This window comes from Rhinolophus hipposideros (assembly GCF_964194185.1).
Source record: "Rhinolophus hipposideros genome assembly, chromosome: 11".
Taxonomy (NCBI): domain Eukaryota; kingdom Metazoa; phylum Chordata; class Mammalia; order Chiroptera; family Rhinolophidae; genus Rhinolophus; species Rhinolophus hipposideros.
Window position 1 is genome coordinate 19,749,431 of NC_138057.1, and position 17,065 is coordinate 19,766,495.

General features: G+C 40.7%; 1 protein-coding gene across 4 annotated transcripts in view; it reads left to right on the forward strand.

Moving 5' to 3' along the window:
* The window catches only part of SLC24A2 (solute carrier family 24 member 2), a 245,013-nt gene extending 228,240 nt beyond the window's left edge, over window positions 1–16,773 (forward strand). For 3 of the 4 annotated variants that reach the window (XM_081066812.1, XM_081066814.1, XM_081066815.1), the window contains 3 exons: window positions 6,714–6,803; window positions 11,356–11,522; window positions 16,154–16,768. In XM_081066812.1, coding sequence (XP_080922938.1) covers window positions 6,714–6,803; window positions 11,356–11,522; window positions 16,154–16,403 — 507 coding nt within the window. In that variant the 3' untranslated portion in view covers window positions 16,404–16,768. Of the gene's footprint in view, window positions 1–6,713; window positions 6,804–11,355; window positions 11,523–16,153 lie in introns of all 4 variants that reach the window. The other variant, XM_081066813.1, reaches the window with a different exon arrangement.
* The last annotated feature ends 292 nt before the right edge of the window (window positions 16,774–17,065 follow it).

Genomic DNA, 17,065 nt, shown 5'->3' on the forward strand with positions numbered 1-17,065 from the left:
CCACACAGCTTGGGCTTCTCATATTTCTTGATGGCAGAAGGTGGAAATCTGAAACCATCATTTCTAAAAGCATTTGGACTAGTATTCTGTGGTGACATCCAGCGTCATTTAGCATAAGTCTTAAGAGTCCCGTGATGATCCCACTTTCCTCACTTAAAAAACACAGAAGAAAATCCCTGTCCCACGAGCCTGGCCTATAAATAATCCAATCTGTTAGAGAACTACATCTTATCAAGTTCAGGCCCAGAAAGGACCCCCTCGTGTAAGGACTCCCATCATTAGAGGTTTCCTAGTAAAGGATGCATGTAACACACGTGGCTCACCTTAGAGCAATATTTAGGTTTCTTTATTCAAGATGCAACAGCAGAGCATCTGCAAAGGCCTGGCCTCCTGGAAACTATAGCAAATAGCTGAAATGTGATCAGTTTCTCCTTGACTCACATCACATGACATTTCTGAGATGTACGTGTTCCCATGTGCTTGCTCATTCTCTCTCTCTTTCTATTTCCATTGTTCTGTTTATCCTGATGCTTTTGCACAACCCAGGGAGGAAAATCAGGGACACAGACTCAGTTTTCTAAATCCCCACAGCAGGCCTAGTGTGGTGCAGCCCAGAGTAGAGGAGGCTGACTGACTGATAAGAGGGTATCAGCACACAACTGCTGAAGCAATCAGGAAAATGGACAGAAATGGCGGAAATGTGCCAGTATCTCAAGGTCCTGGGCTCTCAGGGTTGGTGGGGGACTCCTAGAGAAAGGGCTGGCAAAGTGCATGTCCTCTCCATGACCTGAGCTGGAAGGATAAGAAAGCTGTTTGAGATGATTAAAGCTCTCAACAAGCAATTCCTGGACAACACCCAAGACCACTATGGCGGTAGTTACCTGGACCGTGACAACTGTGCTGGCTAATGCTACAATTCCCAGGGTTGCAAAGCAAGAAAATGCAGCTGTACGTGACAGTGTCTTCTGCAGTACCGTTGACTGGTCATTCACTGTGCAGCAGACCCATGCAGCCTGGGCTAGGTTAGCCCAGGGCTTTTGCTCATTGCACCCCCAAGTGCCATCCCTGGGATGGACTGTGCCTTTTCTGTCTTTTTATGAGTAGACTTTGTGCTGTCCCAAGAAATGAGACTCAGTTGGAACATTTCATTGTTTTTAGATTTTCTCCACAAATATTTATTGAGCACCTAGTATATGCCAAGTGTCAGGCTTGTGCCCTACAAAGAGGTACAAAGACACAGAAATCACAATTTCTATCTTTACGGACCTATAAACTTAGTAGAGGAAACAAAGCATGTATATACAACTACAGAGCAAGATTGCACGGCTGCATTAGTGAGAGGAGCTGGACTCGAACCCGAGGCTCCTGATTCCAGAGTACTCTCATTCTGCCACATTGACTGTGGGGGTTTTTCACACACAACTCCTGAGCTGTGCAACCTTCGGAAACTCATGGCACCACTCTGGACCTCATGTTTTCTCCTCTGTAAAGTACAGAGTGCAAGCTCTCTAGATCCCCTGGCAGCCATGGTATTCTGTGATTAAGGAAAGCATAAAGAGCTAACCATCAATACAATATTGCAAATTTAAGGTGACCGTACAACCCAGTTTGCCCAGGATAGTCCCCGTGTACTCCCAGCATACTCGTTTGGAAGACGAGTAATATGGCTCTCCTTTACATATACGCAATTCCAAATGAAAGAAAGCACACCATTTGATCCAAAAGCCAGTAAGGGGCTTCTTGATCGTGCCTAGCTCAGATGAGTTTCATTAGGTTTGTATCAGTTATCCTTTGCTGTGTAACACACTAGTGGCTTACAATAATAAGCATTTTTTAAAGCCCATAATTCTGTGAATTGGCAATTTGGGCTGGGCTCAGCTAGGCAGTTCTTCCACTCACTTATACGGGTAGGGGCTGGTACGCAGAGGGGCACAGCTCGTCTCTGGTCTACCTGATCTCTTATCCTTATGCAGGCCAGCCTGAGCTCGCTCACACATTGGCCAAGTTCCAAGAACAGCAAGAATGAAAGCCACAAAGCCCTGTTGAGATGTGGTTTGGAATCCACACCCTGTCACTTCTACCGCATTCTATTGGTCAACACAAGGCATAAAAGCCAGCCCAGATTCAAAGGGGGGGTGGGAAAGGGGGAATAGACCTCATCGCTTGATGGGAGAAACTACAAAGTGTTATGGCCATGTTTGCAGTCTGCCATAGTTCTCACGTACTGCCACAGGGGCAGCTTGAAAAATTATCCAGTCAGGAGGAGAACAAGGGGAAAAATCATTAATTAATAGACGTTCGCTACACCTCAGGGCCTGGCAACTCTGCCTCAGTAGTTGCTGAATGACCCATGGAGATGAACACCCCACACCTTGACAATAATTACAAAGAAAACATGACTTTTTAAAAACGTATACATCTAGTTTCAGAGTAAATAGTACTCCCACTTGTTTTTATTTCCACTTGATTTATATGCAAATTATATGACAGTGTTTGTTGAATTATGCACACTGCCAGCTTAGATCATTAGTGTGGGCTTCACTTTTATAGTTTTCTTAAATTAGTGGCTTTGTTTTGAAAGTAAAAAAACTAAAATGTAAACCTTAATGAGGAACATGACTTTGATGAAAATTGAAAATAATAAAGGAAATAAAAACCCAAAAGCTTGTATTCTCTCATCACCTAGGATGGATGTCCTTGTAAATCAGGAATGCATCTAATGAGATATGAAAACATGACCCATCAGAGCTAGGAAGGTACCTGAGAACCCAGCTGGGTTTTTCCAATTTCTGGCATACACTGATTCATTCACCATAGATTTATTATGACTACTATATACCAGCACAGTTCTAGCAAGGAGGAAGTGATCACTAAACCCAGAGAGGTTTAGTGATTTGTCCAAGCTCACACAGCGAGTTAAGAGGCAAAGCCGAGACTCTAAGCCAGGTCTCTCCGTCACTTTCACCTCCCTGAGTTTCAATTTCCTCGTCTCTTAAAAACCAAAATGAGAATAATATTGTTGAATAGCAACTGCCAATATTGTCTGAGCACTTATTGTGTGCCAGGCACTTTGCTAAACACTTTATGTGCATGAAATCCTCAGAATAACTAGCAATTGCTATTCCCCCATTTTAAAGGGGAATAGCAATGAAGAAACAAATGAAGAAAATGAGGGTTAGAGAGAGAGATTAAATACTTTATCTCAGGGCACATCACTGGTAGTTGGGGAGCAGGGATTTCAACAACAGTCCTCGTCATCCAGAGACCACACTTTTAATCGTTAATAGGATTGTTTTGGAGAATTTTGTTAAATACGTGTGCTCCAGAATCTTGCACAGAGTAGATACTCAGTGAATATTTGTTGAGTTTAAATGAGTAAGGATATGGTCAATTTGGGCCGCGAGTTATAACATGTCCAGCAACGTTTCGCAAGCCAAGAAAGTATCACTCTGATGTACTACAAGCTTCTAATGAGAACATTAGCTGTCAATTATACAAGTAAACCATTACATTTGGAACAAAATGACTGGCACATGGACATAATTTGCTATTTGCTAATTAGTATGAGGCGCGTCCCAGCAGATGTCAGGATGAGTTACCATTACTAACCATAAACTGACATGTCAGACCTTCGCCTCAAGGGCTGTTTTCTTCCATTGAAACTGGTAACTAAATAACTGCACAGGTGCTACTGGGCCATAACGTCTGGAATGAGACCATAGAGTCCAAATAAGGGGACTAGTTCAGAAAAAGGGAAAGAAAAGGAATTACCTGGGCAGTGAGATGGGAAATGATAAGGTAGTTTGACAGTTGGGAAACGCTTCACCAAACTGCTGATGCATGAAGGGTTGGTGCGTCCAAAGCAGGAACAACAGGGGAGGCTGGCTGCGGCCGATGGCCATACAGCTGGAAGGCTAGTCTGTATTTTCCTGATGCTCTTTATATTTTCTGGCATTCAGAGCATAGGCTAGTATTATGACAATCATCATCATCATTATGCGTCAAGAGTTGGGTATATTTTGAGTGTTATTGGCCTTTTTTTTCTTTTGGAAAGAGTCAGTATAAGCTCGATGTTAGGAACACATGCTGTACAGACAGACAGACCTAGGTTTGAGTTTTATGTCTAGCTCAAGATCTGGGTACAGAGTAGGTGCCCAGCTTTTCTCTACACCTGGTTAATGATTAAGGCCTGAAAAACTTCAAAGAAAAATTATTAGGGGGATCAAATATATGGTGATGGAAGGAGAAATGACTCTGGGTCATTTCAAATCCCACACAATGGGATTTATAGATGATGTAATACAGAATTGTACACCTGAAATCTATGTAATTTTACTAACAATGGTCACCCCAATAAATTTTTTTTAAAAAAGTAAAAAAAAATTATTTTTACCTTTTTTTCAATGAACCCCAATTACAACCCTTGACCAAGGTACATTGAGAGGTCCATTCGTTACTACTTGGCTTCTTGATTAAGAATCATAAGCACCAAATTTTGAATTAGAGAGGTTTTCACGACTATTGATTGGAACTTAGTTACTTTAAATCCTTAGTCTGATTCTTTGCTTTCTACCTTTTGTCTAGAAATGTTCCATGGTTCAGGGATAATATGTTTCAGATGCCAAATATGTTCAAATTTAATTCTGATTTAATTCTGAGTTGTGACATTATATCAATGAACAGACATGCAAAGGTAAAAAAATTAAAATTGTAACGACATACTTACTAAATGAGCTAAGCTGGAAAGGGAGCGCTCTGTGAACGAGGTCTCTCCCAGCATATCCAGTACATATACCATTCCATAGAGCAGGAGGTGGTGCTTCATTGCCCTCCAGGGTGCTGAGAATCAAGTTCTTTGGTAGCTGCTCAACCTTAGGTGTGGCCCCATAAGAAGGGCCCCTGTCTTCCCTGTGACAGCATGCCCGGAGGAGATGAAACCCTCAGCACACTTAGGATCCTGAAACAGTGACTTATGACCGGAGGAAAAGGATAGGGACTGTAATCAGCTAAATGCTGCGCTGGGAAAACTTGATTTCTTAGCATTCACAATTCCAAGGCTCGGGGAAGCTGGTCTCCAGAATCCAACAGAACACGCAGTGTTAAAGGAATTTGCTTTCAAAAGTGAATGTCTCAGCCTCCACTTTGAAAAATTGATTACTTTTGTTCCCCATGACCCATTAAAGTGCTCAGGTCCCCAGAAAGGCCAAAATTTTGTCCTTCTAAGAAAGGGGAGGGGTGGAGGGAAGCATTTGAGGATAAGGCTGTGGCTACTCAGTGTGGCCTGCTGCCTCCCCCAATGTAATCAAATCCACTGGTCTTCCAGATACCCAAGCTAACAAATGACCAAACGAAAAGCAGCAATCATTAAAAGAGAGACATGATTATTGTGAAATTTCACAGAACTGTGTGAATGATAATAAAAACATATATTGAAAACTTGAAATTAGTAAAAAGAACATAAGCCTGTTTTGGAGCGATAGAGACGTTCCTCTTACGGATATTCAGATTACCATGTACAAGTTTATCTTTCCCTTTTAATAAAGTTCTCAGAAGCTATGGCAAAAGCGTTCTGTGTGACTGCCCCAGGTCAGCCCATCAGACGACTGAGATAGCTTTCATCCCGGTCAACTCCAGGATTCATTTCTCTGGACAAAATTGGATGGCATTATCAAAGCAAAAAATGAGATTGTTTCTCAAAGTGGAAAAGCTTTGAAATAAAAAGTGTTTGGCAATAAGAGGTGAGAGACTCTCTGAGAACATTCTGCTATCTGAGCATGTTTTAAAGGACCCCAATTTTGCAAAAACAGCCTCAACAGAACACCACCAACAGTGGTGCAAGCCTGGAATTCCCTATAGTGAGGTCAAGTAAGAAACACTGCATTTTGAGTGTCTGATTCCAGCTGCTGGAAGGAAATGTTCAAAGTGCTCATATTGTAAGCCTGAGATTGCACAAAGTCCAGTGATAGAGGCAGAGTTGGACATAATATATTATAGTTAAGGTTGGAGAACAGGCAGAAAGCATCCCCAAAAGCATCTACTCTGCTACCCCCACGGAGAGCAACACGGTCGGGCATCTCTGCCTAGGTCTATTTCTGTCTACATGTGTGGTTCAAATGCCCTGGACTGGCCATCATCAGGGGTCCGTAGAAACTGTGGTGATGGCTTCCTGTGTGGGGCTTTTTCTGATAACTCATGGGGCTCTAAGATGAGCCAATCTATTTTTGAACCTATTGATTCTTCCTGTTCCTTATAAAATGTAATTAATCCCATAGATTTTCTGGCATATGAGCTGTTATGATACATGGGTGCAAGCAATAGAAACTGATTCTGATGAACTTGAGCAAAAGAGAGAAAAGGGAGCAGGAGCTAGGAGGGAGGATATGGGGTAGTTAATAGATTGAAGGCCAAGCTGAGAAACCAGGCCTCAGAAAAGGCAAAAGTAGAGGGCAGGCCTTGTTATCCAGCTGCAGGAATGGACATTCTCTTTCAGAGCTTTCCATTGCAGGCACTAGCTTGGCCATGATTTGGCTCCAACTAATTTCACATGTCCAAGAGAGAATCTTACTGTGCCAACTTGACCAGGGGTGGGAAGGGCCTTCAGATAGCCCAGCCTACCAAGACTGCAAGCTGCATTGGTGCTTTTAGCTCTGGACTAGCAGACCCACCTCAGTTGCTAGCACTGATACTCTCGCCTCTTCCTGGTTCTCTTTCAGTCGGCAAGGAAGTTTTTTCCCATCACATTCTTCGGCGCCATCACCTGGATTGCAATATTCTCTTACTTGATGGTCTGGTGGGCACACCAGGTAAGACCTTGACAGTGACACCATCTGCCTGGTTTTCCTTTTGTTTGCCAAGTGGTTAATCAATGTGTTTGCTTTCTGAGACTGTCATACAGTATTGCATCTGAAAAGACAAGGTGAATATCCCAGGACTAACGGAATTTACTCCAGTTAATTTCCCCTTGTCTCCTGGCCTTTCCCTGTCGCGTGGAGTCAAATCAGCATAGCTCCGGACAGGCATGGGGAGGAAGGCAGGCCAGCCTAACAGCCTCCTGCCCTCCATAGCCTGAAGCCAGGCCAGCTCAGGCCTGGGAGAAATGTGAAGGCTTTGCCTGACTCAGTGGCACTTACTTCCTCTTGGGCAGCCTTCTCACCAGCCTTTCAAATTGACTCTTAGGAAAAGACCTGGACACAAAATGGTCTCTTCTCGAGCCTCAGTTTATAAAACTGATGATGCATTTCACTTTTACCACTTTTAACTCAATACACGTCCTAATGCCCATCACAAGAACAAACTCTCAGAAAGTGTCTGTTGTAACACATGACTAAAAGAATGCGATGCGAAGGTTTTACGTCCTCAGAAGTAATGGTGGTGACCATCACTGATTGACTGTGTGCTGTGTGCCAGGCAATTCACATCCCTTATTTGCAAATCATATATATCTGATAAAGCACTGTATACAGGATATATTAAAAGCTCTTAAAGCTAAAGCTAAATCGGCAAGCATCTACTATGTACCAATTTTTAAGATGGACAAAAGATTTGAATACATATTTCACCAAAGAAAATGTGAAAATGGCTGATAAATACAAGGAAAGATTCCCAACATCGTTATTCATTAGAGAAGTGCAAATCAAAACCACAATGAGGTACCCCTTCACACTCACTAGGATGGATATAATCAAAAAGACAGACTAAAACAAGAGTTGGAAAGGATGTGTAGAAATTGGAACCCCTTTATATTGTTGATAAGACTATGAAATAGTGCAGCCACCTTGGAAAACAGTTTGGCAGTTCCACGAAATGTTAAACATAGAGGTACTTTATGACCCAGCGATTCTGCTCTTGGTTTATACCCAAAAGAAATGAAAACATCCACATATACATTTGTACAAACATGTTCATAGCAGCATTATTCATAATTGCCAAAAAGTGGAAACACCCCAAATGTCCATCAACGGATACATGAATAAATAAAATGTGGTATATTGGTATGATGGCATATCATTCCACAATAAAAAGAAATGGAGTACTGATACATGCTGCAATGTGCATGACCTCTAAATATTATGTTAAGCGAAAAGAGCCAGTCACCAAAGATCACATGTGGTATGATTGCATTTATATGAAATATAAAAAATAGGCAGTCTATAGAGACAGAAAGTAGGTTAATGGTTCCCTTCGTTTGAGGAGGTGGAAGGGAAATGGGGAGAGACTGCTAATGGGTATGGAGTCTCTTCTTGGGAATAAAAAAGAACATATGGCATCACTAATAAAATCCACTGGAAATATTGGCTGATATACCCAGCGTTATTCCTACGAGATATTTTATATTATTCCTATCAGTTATTTTACTGATGTTTGACTTTTTTTTTCTTGGATATTTCCCAAAATCACTGGCCCCCTGAAGAAGTTCTGTTTGCCCCAAAGTCATTATTTTCCACGTTCATTGAGAGACATTCGCTACCAATACCTGCAAAGATTATTGCAGACTGGGCTGCTTCTCAGCCTCCAGATCTCCAGGCTAAAAGGACTGTTTTCCATTTATAACATATAATAGCTCTTCCTAATAATCATTTTTCTTCTTTCTCGTACTGATAATGGAAAAAGTGAGGTTGTTTTTTTTCCACTTGCTGGAATATGGTGTTTTCTAGATACTTCTCTTTAGCCATCTAGGGGCTTCTATCTTTTCTTTTTGTTTCCTTTTCATTCTCCTATAGAAAAACACAAACACATTGCCTGGAACAATAACAATTACAAAAAGACCCAGAAATATAAAGTGAATAAAAAGAAGCATTACTTTCTAATAATGGATCAGAAGTTTCTTTTTCCTTCCTCCCACAGAAGTGCTTTTCTCTTTCAAAACATCCAGACAGTTGATCAAAATAGCAGATTCTGTTCTAAGAAGTCTAGCTCTAATTCCAGTGTTTGTATTTTTGAACTATGAAAGCTATAAAGATAGCAGGTACACCATTTAGTGCTCAACTTTTTTGGTATCCACAGTTTTACCAATAATAAATGCTATTTGATACAATTATTTGACTATTGTTTAGCCAAAAATAAATGCCCTTCACATGAAATGCTTTATGCATATGTGCATATTGTTATTTGTTATTGTTTTTGCATCATAAATTTTTACCTTAGTAAATTTCACGGGTGAGAAAAACCTGTGGTTAAAATCTGTACTGCATCTAGTATGAGAAGTTAATTCTAAAAGTCAGATAGGACCGTGTGTCTCATTTAGCCAATATGACGTTTTTGCAGATCCTCCTTCAACCAAGGCAGGGAAATGCATCACAGAATATTAGGAACAGCAGTGAATTTGGATTCTGCGTGGTCCCATCATTTCCCTCTATTAGAAAATAAGGAAATTTCCCCCCGAGAGGCTACTGATGTTCTTCCTAGCTCCAAACTTCTCTGCTGCTCCCCGGTACCATGAGGGATGCCATCCCATCCATGTACTCGTCACCTTGCCTCTGATTCACCAGGAGTTACCTTCAGTGAAATGTACTCAAAATGAGCTGATGTAGAGTAGTTCTCCTTCAGTGAAAGTGTTACTAGAGCTACACAGATTCATCAGGGATTTGATGTACAATGAAAATTCTTCATTGTTCATATGATTTCCTACATTTGTGGACTGACCTCACTGAACCAGGTTCTGTCCTTGTTACCTGAGCCCTGCACTCTGGTAAATGGGAGAGAGAAGGAAGTAGTGTCTGAATTATCATCACTTATATTTATTGAATATTTGCTTTATGCTTGACACTGTGCTATTGGCTTTCTAAACATCAGCACATATAATTATCACAACTCTAAGGGTGAATATCATTGTCCCCATTTCACAGATGAGAAAAACTGAGCCTCAGGGATGTTGGCTACCTTGCACTAGGAGTAGCAGGCTAGGATTTGCAACCAGCTTTCTATGTAGCCCAAGCCATTCTTAACCATACCACCACAACGCCCCTCTTTAATGTCTGCATTTTTCTGTCTATAGTGGCATTGAAGCTCCAAATATAAATGGTTTTCTAAATAGTCATTGCTTTAGAACTCCTTCTAAGAATTTAAGTGATTAAGAATGTATTAAATAGATTGTAACTTATTAAGGGTGACAGTCATTTAGTCAGCTTCTCCACAGTCTTTGAAAGTGGTTCACTCCAAATCTAACAAAAAAGAAAAAAAGGTCAGTCGTCAAGGAGAATATGTTGCTGATATTTGCTGATGAACTAAGCTATCACTTCAATAAAAAAATTTAAAAATTAAAAAAGCAGGGGAGGAAGGATTTATAAAGGAGCTTGTTCTATTCCAAAAAAAAAAAACCTTTATTCTTACATGCTAATTTGGTTCTTTACATTTTTTCCAAAAATGCTGGACGTCATCATGCAGGCTTTTAGAAACCAAATTGAAAGCATTGTCTTAAAGATTTTCAGTTCACCAGCTCCAGAAAGTATATAAAGCTTTTAAAAGTCCCAAGAAGACAAGCACGTTGCTCAAGAGAATGGAGGAACTTCCATCTGAGGCTAAACCAACTGTCCATGGTAGAATTCATCAGTCTTAAAAGCAAAGACCAAAGGAAAATACAGTAACTGGCTCCCTTGCTTTTCGTTAATAATGTACCATTTACTAAGAGCTTTTCCACAAATTATCACTTAGTCCTCACAACCACCTTGAAGGTTGGTATGATCATCTGCACTTGATGGATAAGAAAGTGAGGATCAAATACTTTGTACGATCGGTTCGATCAGCAATAGTCAAGTACTTAAAAAATGCCAGAGCCAGACCTTGGCATGAGGTCCTCTGATGCCCTCACTGATGGTTTCTTCACAGCTGCCTTGCTGATGTACAGTTCCAAATTACCAAGCCCAAAATCAAGTTTCCTTTGGAAATGGTAGTTTTAAATGTTTAAGAGTAGCTTACAGACACTATGTGATGTTAAGGAAAAGTGGGGATGATCCTTAACCTTCGGTGGTAAATCCAAGAGCAACTGTGCCACAATGCGTAGTGCCATTGTCAGGCACTGGCCCCTGGAGCCACTGACCAATTGGCTTTTGTCGCTAATTTTCAGCTTCCTCTGCCCAGAGTAAATACCATATAGAGGCTGCCCTCTAGCCCTCTATAGCTCTTGTTTGAGACTATCTATGTAATCCTTATGTGAACATTCCCAAACTCTTGGATCTGAATCTCATTGAAGTATAAACTCCTCTATGGCAATGATTGTGGCTTATTCCTCTTTATCATCTCAGCCCTCAGCACAGCACAGAGTAGGAACTCATTAAAAGGGCGTTGCACTGAAATGTTTGTGGTTTTTATGGTTTTGTGACTACAAACACTCACACGTTTGTCTCTCATCACTTTTAGGTTGGAGAGACAATTGGCATTAGTGAGGAGATTATGGGTCTGACCATCTTGGCTGCTGGGACCTCCATCCCTGATCTTATCACCAGTGTCATCGTGGCCCGGAAGGGCCTTGGGGACATGGCTGTATCCAGCTCTGTTGGAAGCAACATTTTTGACATCACCGTAGGGTGAGTAGCGATAGTTCTATAAAGATGCACGTCAGCTCCATCACCGTCTTTGTCTTCTTAGAAACTATGAAGACATGACCAGTATATCTGAGCCCAAAACTAACAAATATTCACTGAACATAAAGACTGGGAATATCATTCAGTTTCACCAACTCAATTTTTCACTTTCTGAGAACTTAACGAAGAATACATTATCCCTAGATAGGCAGAAACACATGTTGTTGCAGGAAATACTTGAAGAAAACTTCACTTATATAATTGCCTTGGCTGCATATTATGAATGTGTGATATTCAGGTGTGACTGAGATGCTCTGGTAGTTTCACTCTATTTTTTTCCGTATTCTATTTCTAATGAAAGTCCCCACCAGCCTCAAGTGAGATTTGGATTGTAAAGCAGATTGGAACAAGCACAGGCCCAGCAAAAAATCCCATCTCTTTCCTTGGAAAATGCTGGCACATTTGCATTATCATTTGTTTATCTTTATTGGTAAAGATATTCTCAGTTTTTTTGAAAGTCAGAAGATGAGATCTGTTCTTACAGTGAAGCAAACTGGAGTTCTCAATATGAATAATCTCTAAAGTGGATCAGATTGGGGAGGAGATCTGTTACTTCCGTCATTTCATTTAACGTGTCAAAAGCAAAATTAGTACCAGAGGGTAAGGGGGGTAGGGGGTGGGAGATGAGGGTAAGGGGGATCAAATATATGGTGATGGAAGGAGAACTGACTCTGGGTGGTGAACACACAATGGGATTTATAGATGATGTAATACAGAATTGTACACCTGAAATTATGTAATTTCATTAACAATTGTCACCCCAATAAATTAAAAAATATGTATCACTAACGAAAAAAAAAAAAGCAAAATTAGTCTGATAAATAAGCTGGAATGACAGTCTCCTGAGAAAGTGAAACATGGGATATTATCCTATATTCCCAGAAGAACTGGGCTCAGGACACTTGAAATTGGAAGCTCACTAAAATGGATCTATTCTCTCATTGAACTTCTTGAATATTGTTCTCTCTTATATCTTTCCATTACCTAATACATACGATAATTTTTTTCATTCAGTATCTACCATGTGCATTGTACGTACATTTTTTTTTATCCGTTTAAACCACACAAAGATCCATAAGGTATTTCATCATCCCTGTTTTTCAGACAAGGAAACTGAAGGGCACAGAGTACAACTAGTAAGGTAGCTAGGATTTGAACGGAGTCTGCGCTCTCAACTACAGCACTGTCTGTGCATAAACCCTTCTCTGACCTTCCACTGTCTGAACCACCTTTAAGTTCCAAAAGTGCCTTTTCCTACCATTCTTTCTTTACTTCCCCGTGTCACTCAAGAGCTCTCCCTACCTGGAAAACTTCAACTTATCCTTCCAATGTCTACTAAAATACGGGCTTCTCTGATTTTTTTGGGCCTGACCTTGGGATCTGTTGCTCCTGAATGCTTTCGACACATCGTACTTTTGTCACGGTCATGTACATCAGTCAACCTGCTAGACTGTGAACTCCCCAAGAGCAAGAACTCTCCAAAAACTAACACATTGCCTAATGCATGGTAGTGGCTTGACAAATGTTTATAGGATGGATGGATGGATGGATGGACGGACAGATGGACGGACGGATGGACGGATGGATGGATGGATGGATGGATGGATGGATGGATGGATGGATGCCTTAAAGGTGCATGTTCTAAAGGAAAGGTATTCCTAATTAAAACGGTGTTTCTCAGTTCCACTGCCTACACATTTAGAGTAGGTTTTTTGGTCAATCTCTTGTAAAAAGGAAAAGAAAATGTTATATAGTATAAATAAAATCCTGCAAATTGGGGAAAATTACAAGTGTTCTAAGCCATATTTGTCATGTTTTTGAAAGATAAATATTATAGGGAATTACAAGATGCTTTTTGTTGATTGTTCTTAATTGTTCATTTAGTAACAAATGAAAGTTTAAAGAAAAATCATCCCTAATTCTACTACGCAAGAACAACATTTAGCTTTTGTATGTTCTCTTCCAAATATTTCACAAAGTTTTCATAGGGAATATTAGTTATGTCCTCTTGGAGGGCTTTATATTTTTCCACTTTAAAGGCATTTATGCCTGTCACAGAGTAGGCATCAATTAGTAAATTAGTAAATCAACCATTTTTCTGAGCTTCTTCATACCTCTCATAATTAATATTGTTATGGCTTCAAAATATTCCGTCCTGTTGCTTTTCAGTTTAACCATTATCCTTTAGTAAGACCTTTTTATTTTCTCCAATTCTCTTCTATTATGGGTGTTTCTATGAACACTATTATGCAGAAAAACCTATTAGTTATTTTAATTAAGATAAATTCCTCCAAGAAATATTAATGAATTAAAAATTATGAGCATTTTAATGGCTATTGATGTATGTTTTTCCAAAAAGTGTATCCAAAGAGTTTATACCAACTTATGAAGTTATTGGCATTACATTAAGTATTATATGTTTCTTCATTGTCTTGCCTGCATATTTTTTATTTTTTTGCTTATAAGATTAATACATACTCATGGTAAAGGACTTACACAATACCTATAAAGCATAAATAAAAATCACTGACAATCCACCGCCCTTTTTAATTCGTATGTATTTCACATTATTGAAATTACATTGCTATTTTTAGATGCGTCCTTCATTTTAAATATAGAATTATATCATGAGCATGTACCTGCATCTTCATAAGGTTATAATTTTTAATAACTACATAACATTACATCAACTTAATAGTTCACTATTTAACAAGTTATCTATTACTACAGTTAAGGTATCCCCAGTTTTTCACCTTCAAAATAACACTGAAATGATCATTTTTCTGAATAAATTTATATCTGCATTTCGAATTATTCATTATGCTTGATACCTAACAATAAAACTGATAGGTTAAAAGGTATTAAAAAGGTCATCTTTCCCCCAAAGGGTTTTTACCTGTTTGTAGTGCCATTAAACACAGTTCACCAGAATATTGTGTGTGTGTGTGTGTGTGTGTGTGTGCATGCATGTGTGCATGTGTGAGTGCAGCTTAATAAGAGATGAGAAGTGTGGGAAAAGAGTTCTCTAGGACCTGTCCTTAGCAGAGATTTTCATTTCAGTGTTGTCACCACCGGCACCACCCTCTCCTTTTCTGACTTTCCACTGTTGACCGCAGGATGTTCCTCCTACAGAAAGCTGGATCCTCTCCTTGTTCCCTGAGCTGGTCCTGGGGAGCCCCTCCCCTCTCAATATACCCACTGAAGTAAGCACCTCCTAGACAGGCTTGAGTGGCAAAGTGCCTGTACTAATCGCCGTGACGCTGTCACATCAATCACTTCAGCTTGGCCCAGGTTAATACAGGCATCCGGATGGGGACCCGCATGTGCCAGGCCTTGGGATTTCAAAGATGCGTATAACATATGGGCTCTCCCTTCACGTGCATTCCCTCCAGCAGAAGAGACAGACGTGTAAACTCACTGTCCCTTTCACCTCATTATTTCTCTCAAGCTACATGCTTTTCCTTCGGAGAACTTTGTGTCTCAAAATGGCGCCTCCACTTCCACACCACTGAGGCTAGGCCAAACCTGAATCTCCCTTTACCATTGGCTGGGGAGATGGCTCAGCCAGCTGGGTGGTTGGGTTCCTGTTCCCTAAACAACATTCCCTCTATTCAGTGGGTAGAATTGGGCTGCATCTCAGCCAGCCACTTGGGGATGCACACGCCACTGAGTCATGCATTCAGCTCCGTTCCTCTCCCACAGAGTCCTGGCCCACTCTCGTGGTGCACTGGGCAGTCGGCTTTTTTGACGTCTTTCAGGGTCTCCACTTTGGGTCAGAAACAAAAGATGTTATCATATTTTTAAAGTCAAATGAAAAGAGAGAGGACAGGTATAAAAACACATAATGACATTTTTAAAAATCACATCACAAATGTAAGATGCTGTCTTCTTCAAACCTTTCAGAAAGACCATTTTTTAGTGAAAAGCTTATCCCATCTTTCTGAAAATAAACTTCAGACAACTATATTGAATCATGATCCCCACCATCACCATTTATTTTCACCTATTTTTAGGTTATTAATTAAGTCATTGCCCTTTCTCTCCATTTAAAAAAATAATTTTGCCATTTTCACCGCTGAATAATTGTATATTTAGTAACAAATGAAAGTTTAAAGCAAAATCATCCCTAATTCTACGACCCAAGAACAACACTTAGCTTCTGTACCTTCTGTACCTGTGATGCTTCTGTACCTTTTCTCCATTGGTCTTCTCCTCCCACCCTGCACACACCCTCCCATTCACCTCTTTACGGCTGAGGGTGACGTTTTCACCTCAACTAGGAAAGAAACAAAAGTTATTTCAAATCAAATTCAGAAATCACCTGCAGCAGTCACATCTTTGATCTCATTCAACTGTAGAAGAAATTCTCTTTATTCTCCCCAATTCAGTGAGGAAATAGGTCAAGGTTTTCAAAGTTCACCCGACTTCCTTATGTGATTTCCTGGGTCAGCCATGCCTGAGTCATAGAGAACCTAAGAAGACACCCTCTTCTGATGATAGATCCCAAGAAGCGAATGTTACATCGTATGCCTTCTCCAACATGTCTGCCTGTCCCCCGCTTCTCTCCCTCGCAGGCTCCCACTGCCCTGGCTCCTGTACACCATCATTCACAGGTTCCAACCAGTGGCCGTCAGCAGCAATGGCCTCTTCTGCGCCATCGTCCTCCTCTTCATCATGCTGCTCTTTGTCATCCTTTCCATTGCCCTTTGTAAATGGCGGATGAACAAAGTGCTGGGCTTCATCATGTTCGGCCTCTACTTCGTGTTCCTGGTGGTCAGCGTTCTCCTAGAAGACAGAGTTCTTATGTGCCCAGTCTCCATCTAGCAGGAGAAGCCATATCTTGAACCAACAGCCTGGTGGTCCCTCCCCGCTCTGGGTTCTAGGCTCCTTGACCTCTCAAGAAGAGGCCGCTGGCACACAGCCCCGGCATGTGGAGTGTCCATCCTAGGCCAACGTGTGCAGGGACGGACTCACACTGGACTGGCTCACTTCACAGGCTGCTTCCACCCTTGCCTACAGAAACATCTTCATGCAAGACACAAAGACAACCGTCCATTTGAGGCTTCTCTCCACTCACCACTCACAGGTACTCCTCGCTGGTCGGAGGTACATTCATTGTAATGATACAAGCAATGATAGAGGCTGTGTATATACCTATAAAATACACACTTTATAAGTAGATGCACCTGAACACACCCCGCCTGTTCCTGTACTTTACCTCTCCTACCATGTCTATAGAATAATACATACCTGTATACAAACACAAAGAAACATTTTATATATATATATGTAATTATATATATATAAAAATACAAATGCATCTTTTCAGGGATAGCTCTAGTATATTTATAATACCTATTTGAAAAGGGGCATCAACTTTCAGTCTGAGCTTTACCTCTTAAGTACAAGAGATGAACTAAGGGAATAATCGCTGTGACCTTCAGCCTGCCTTGGACTTATTGGGATCCTGCCTGCTTAGGTGGATG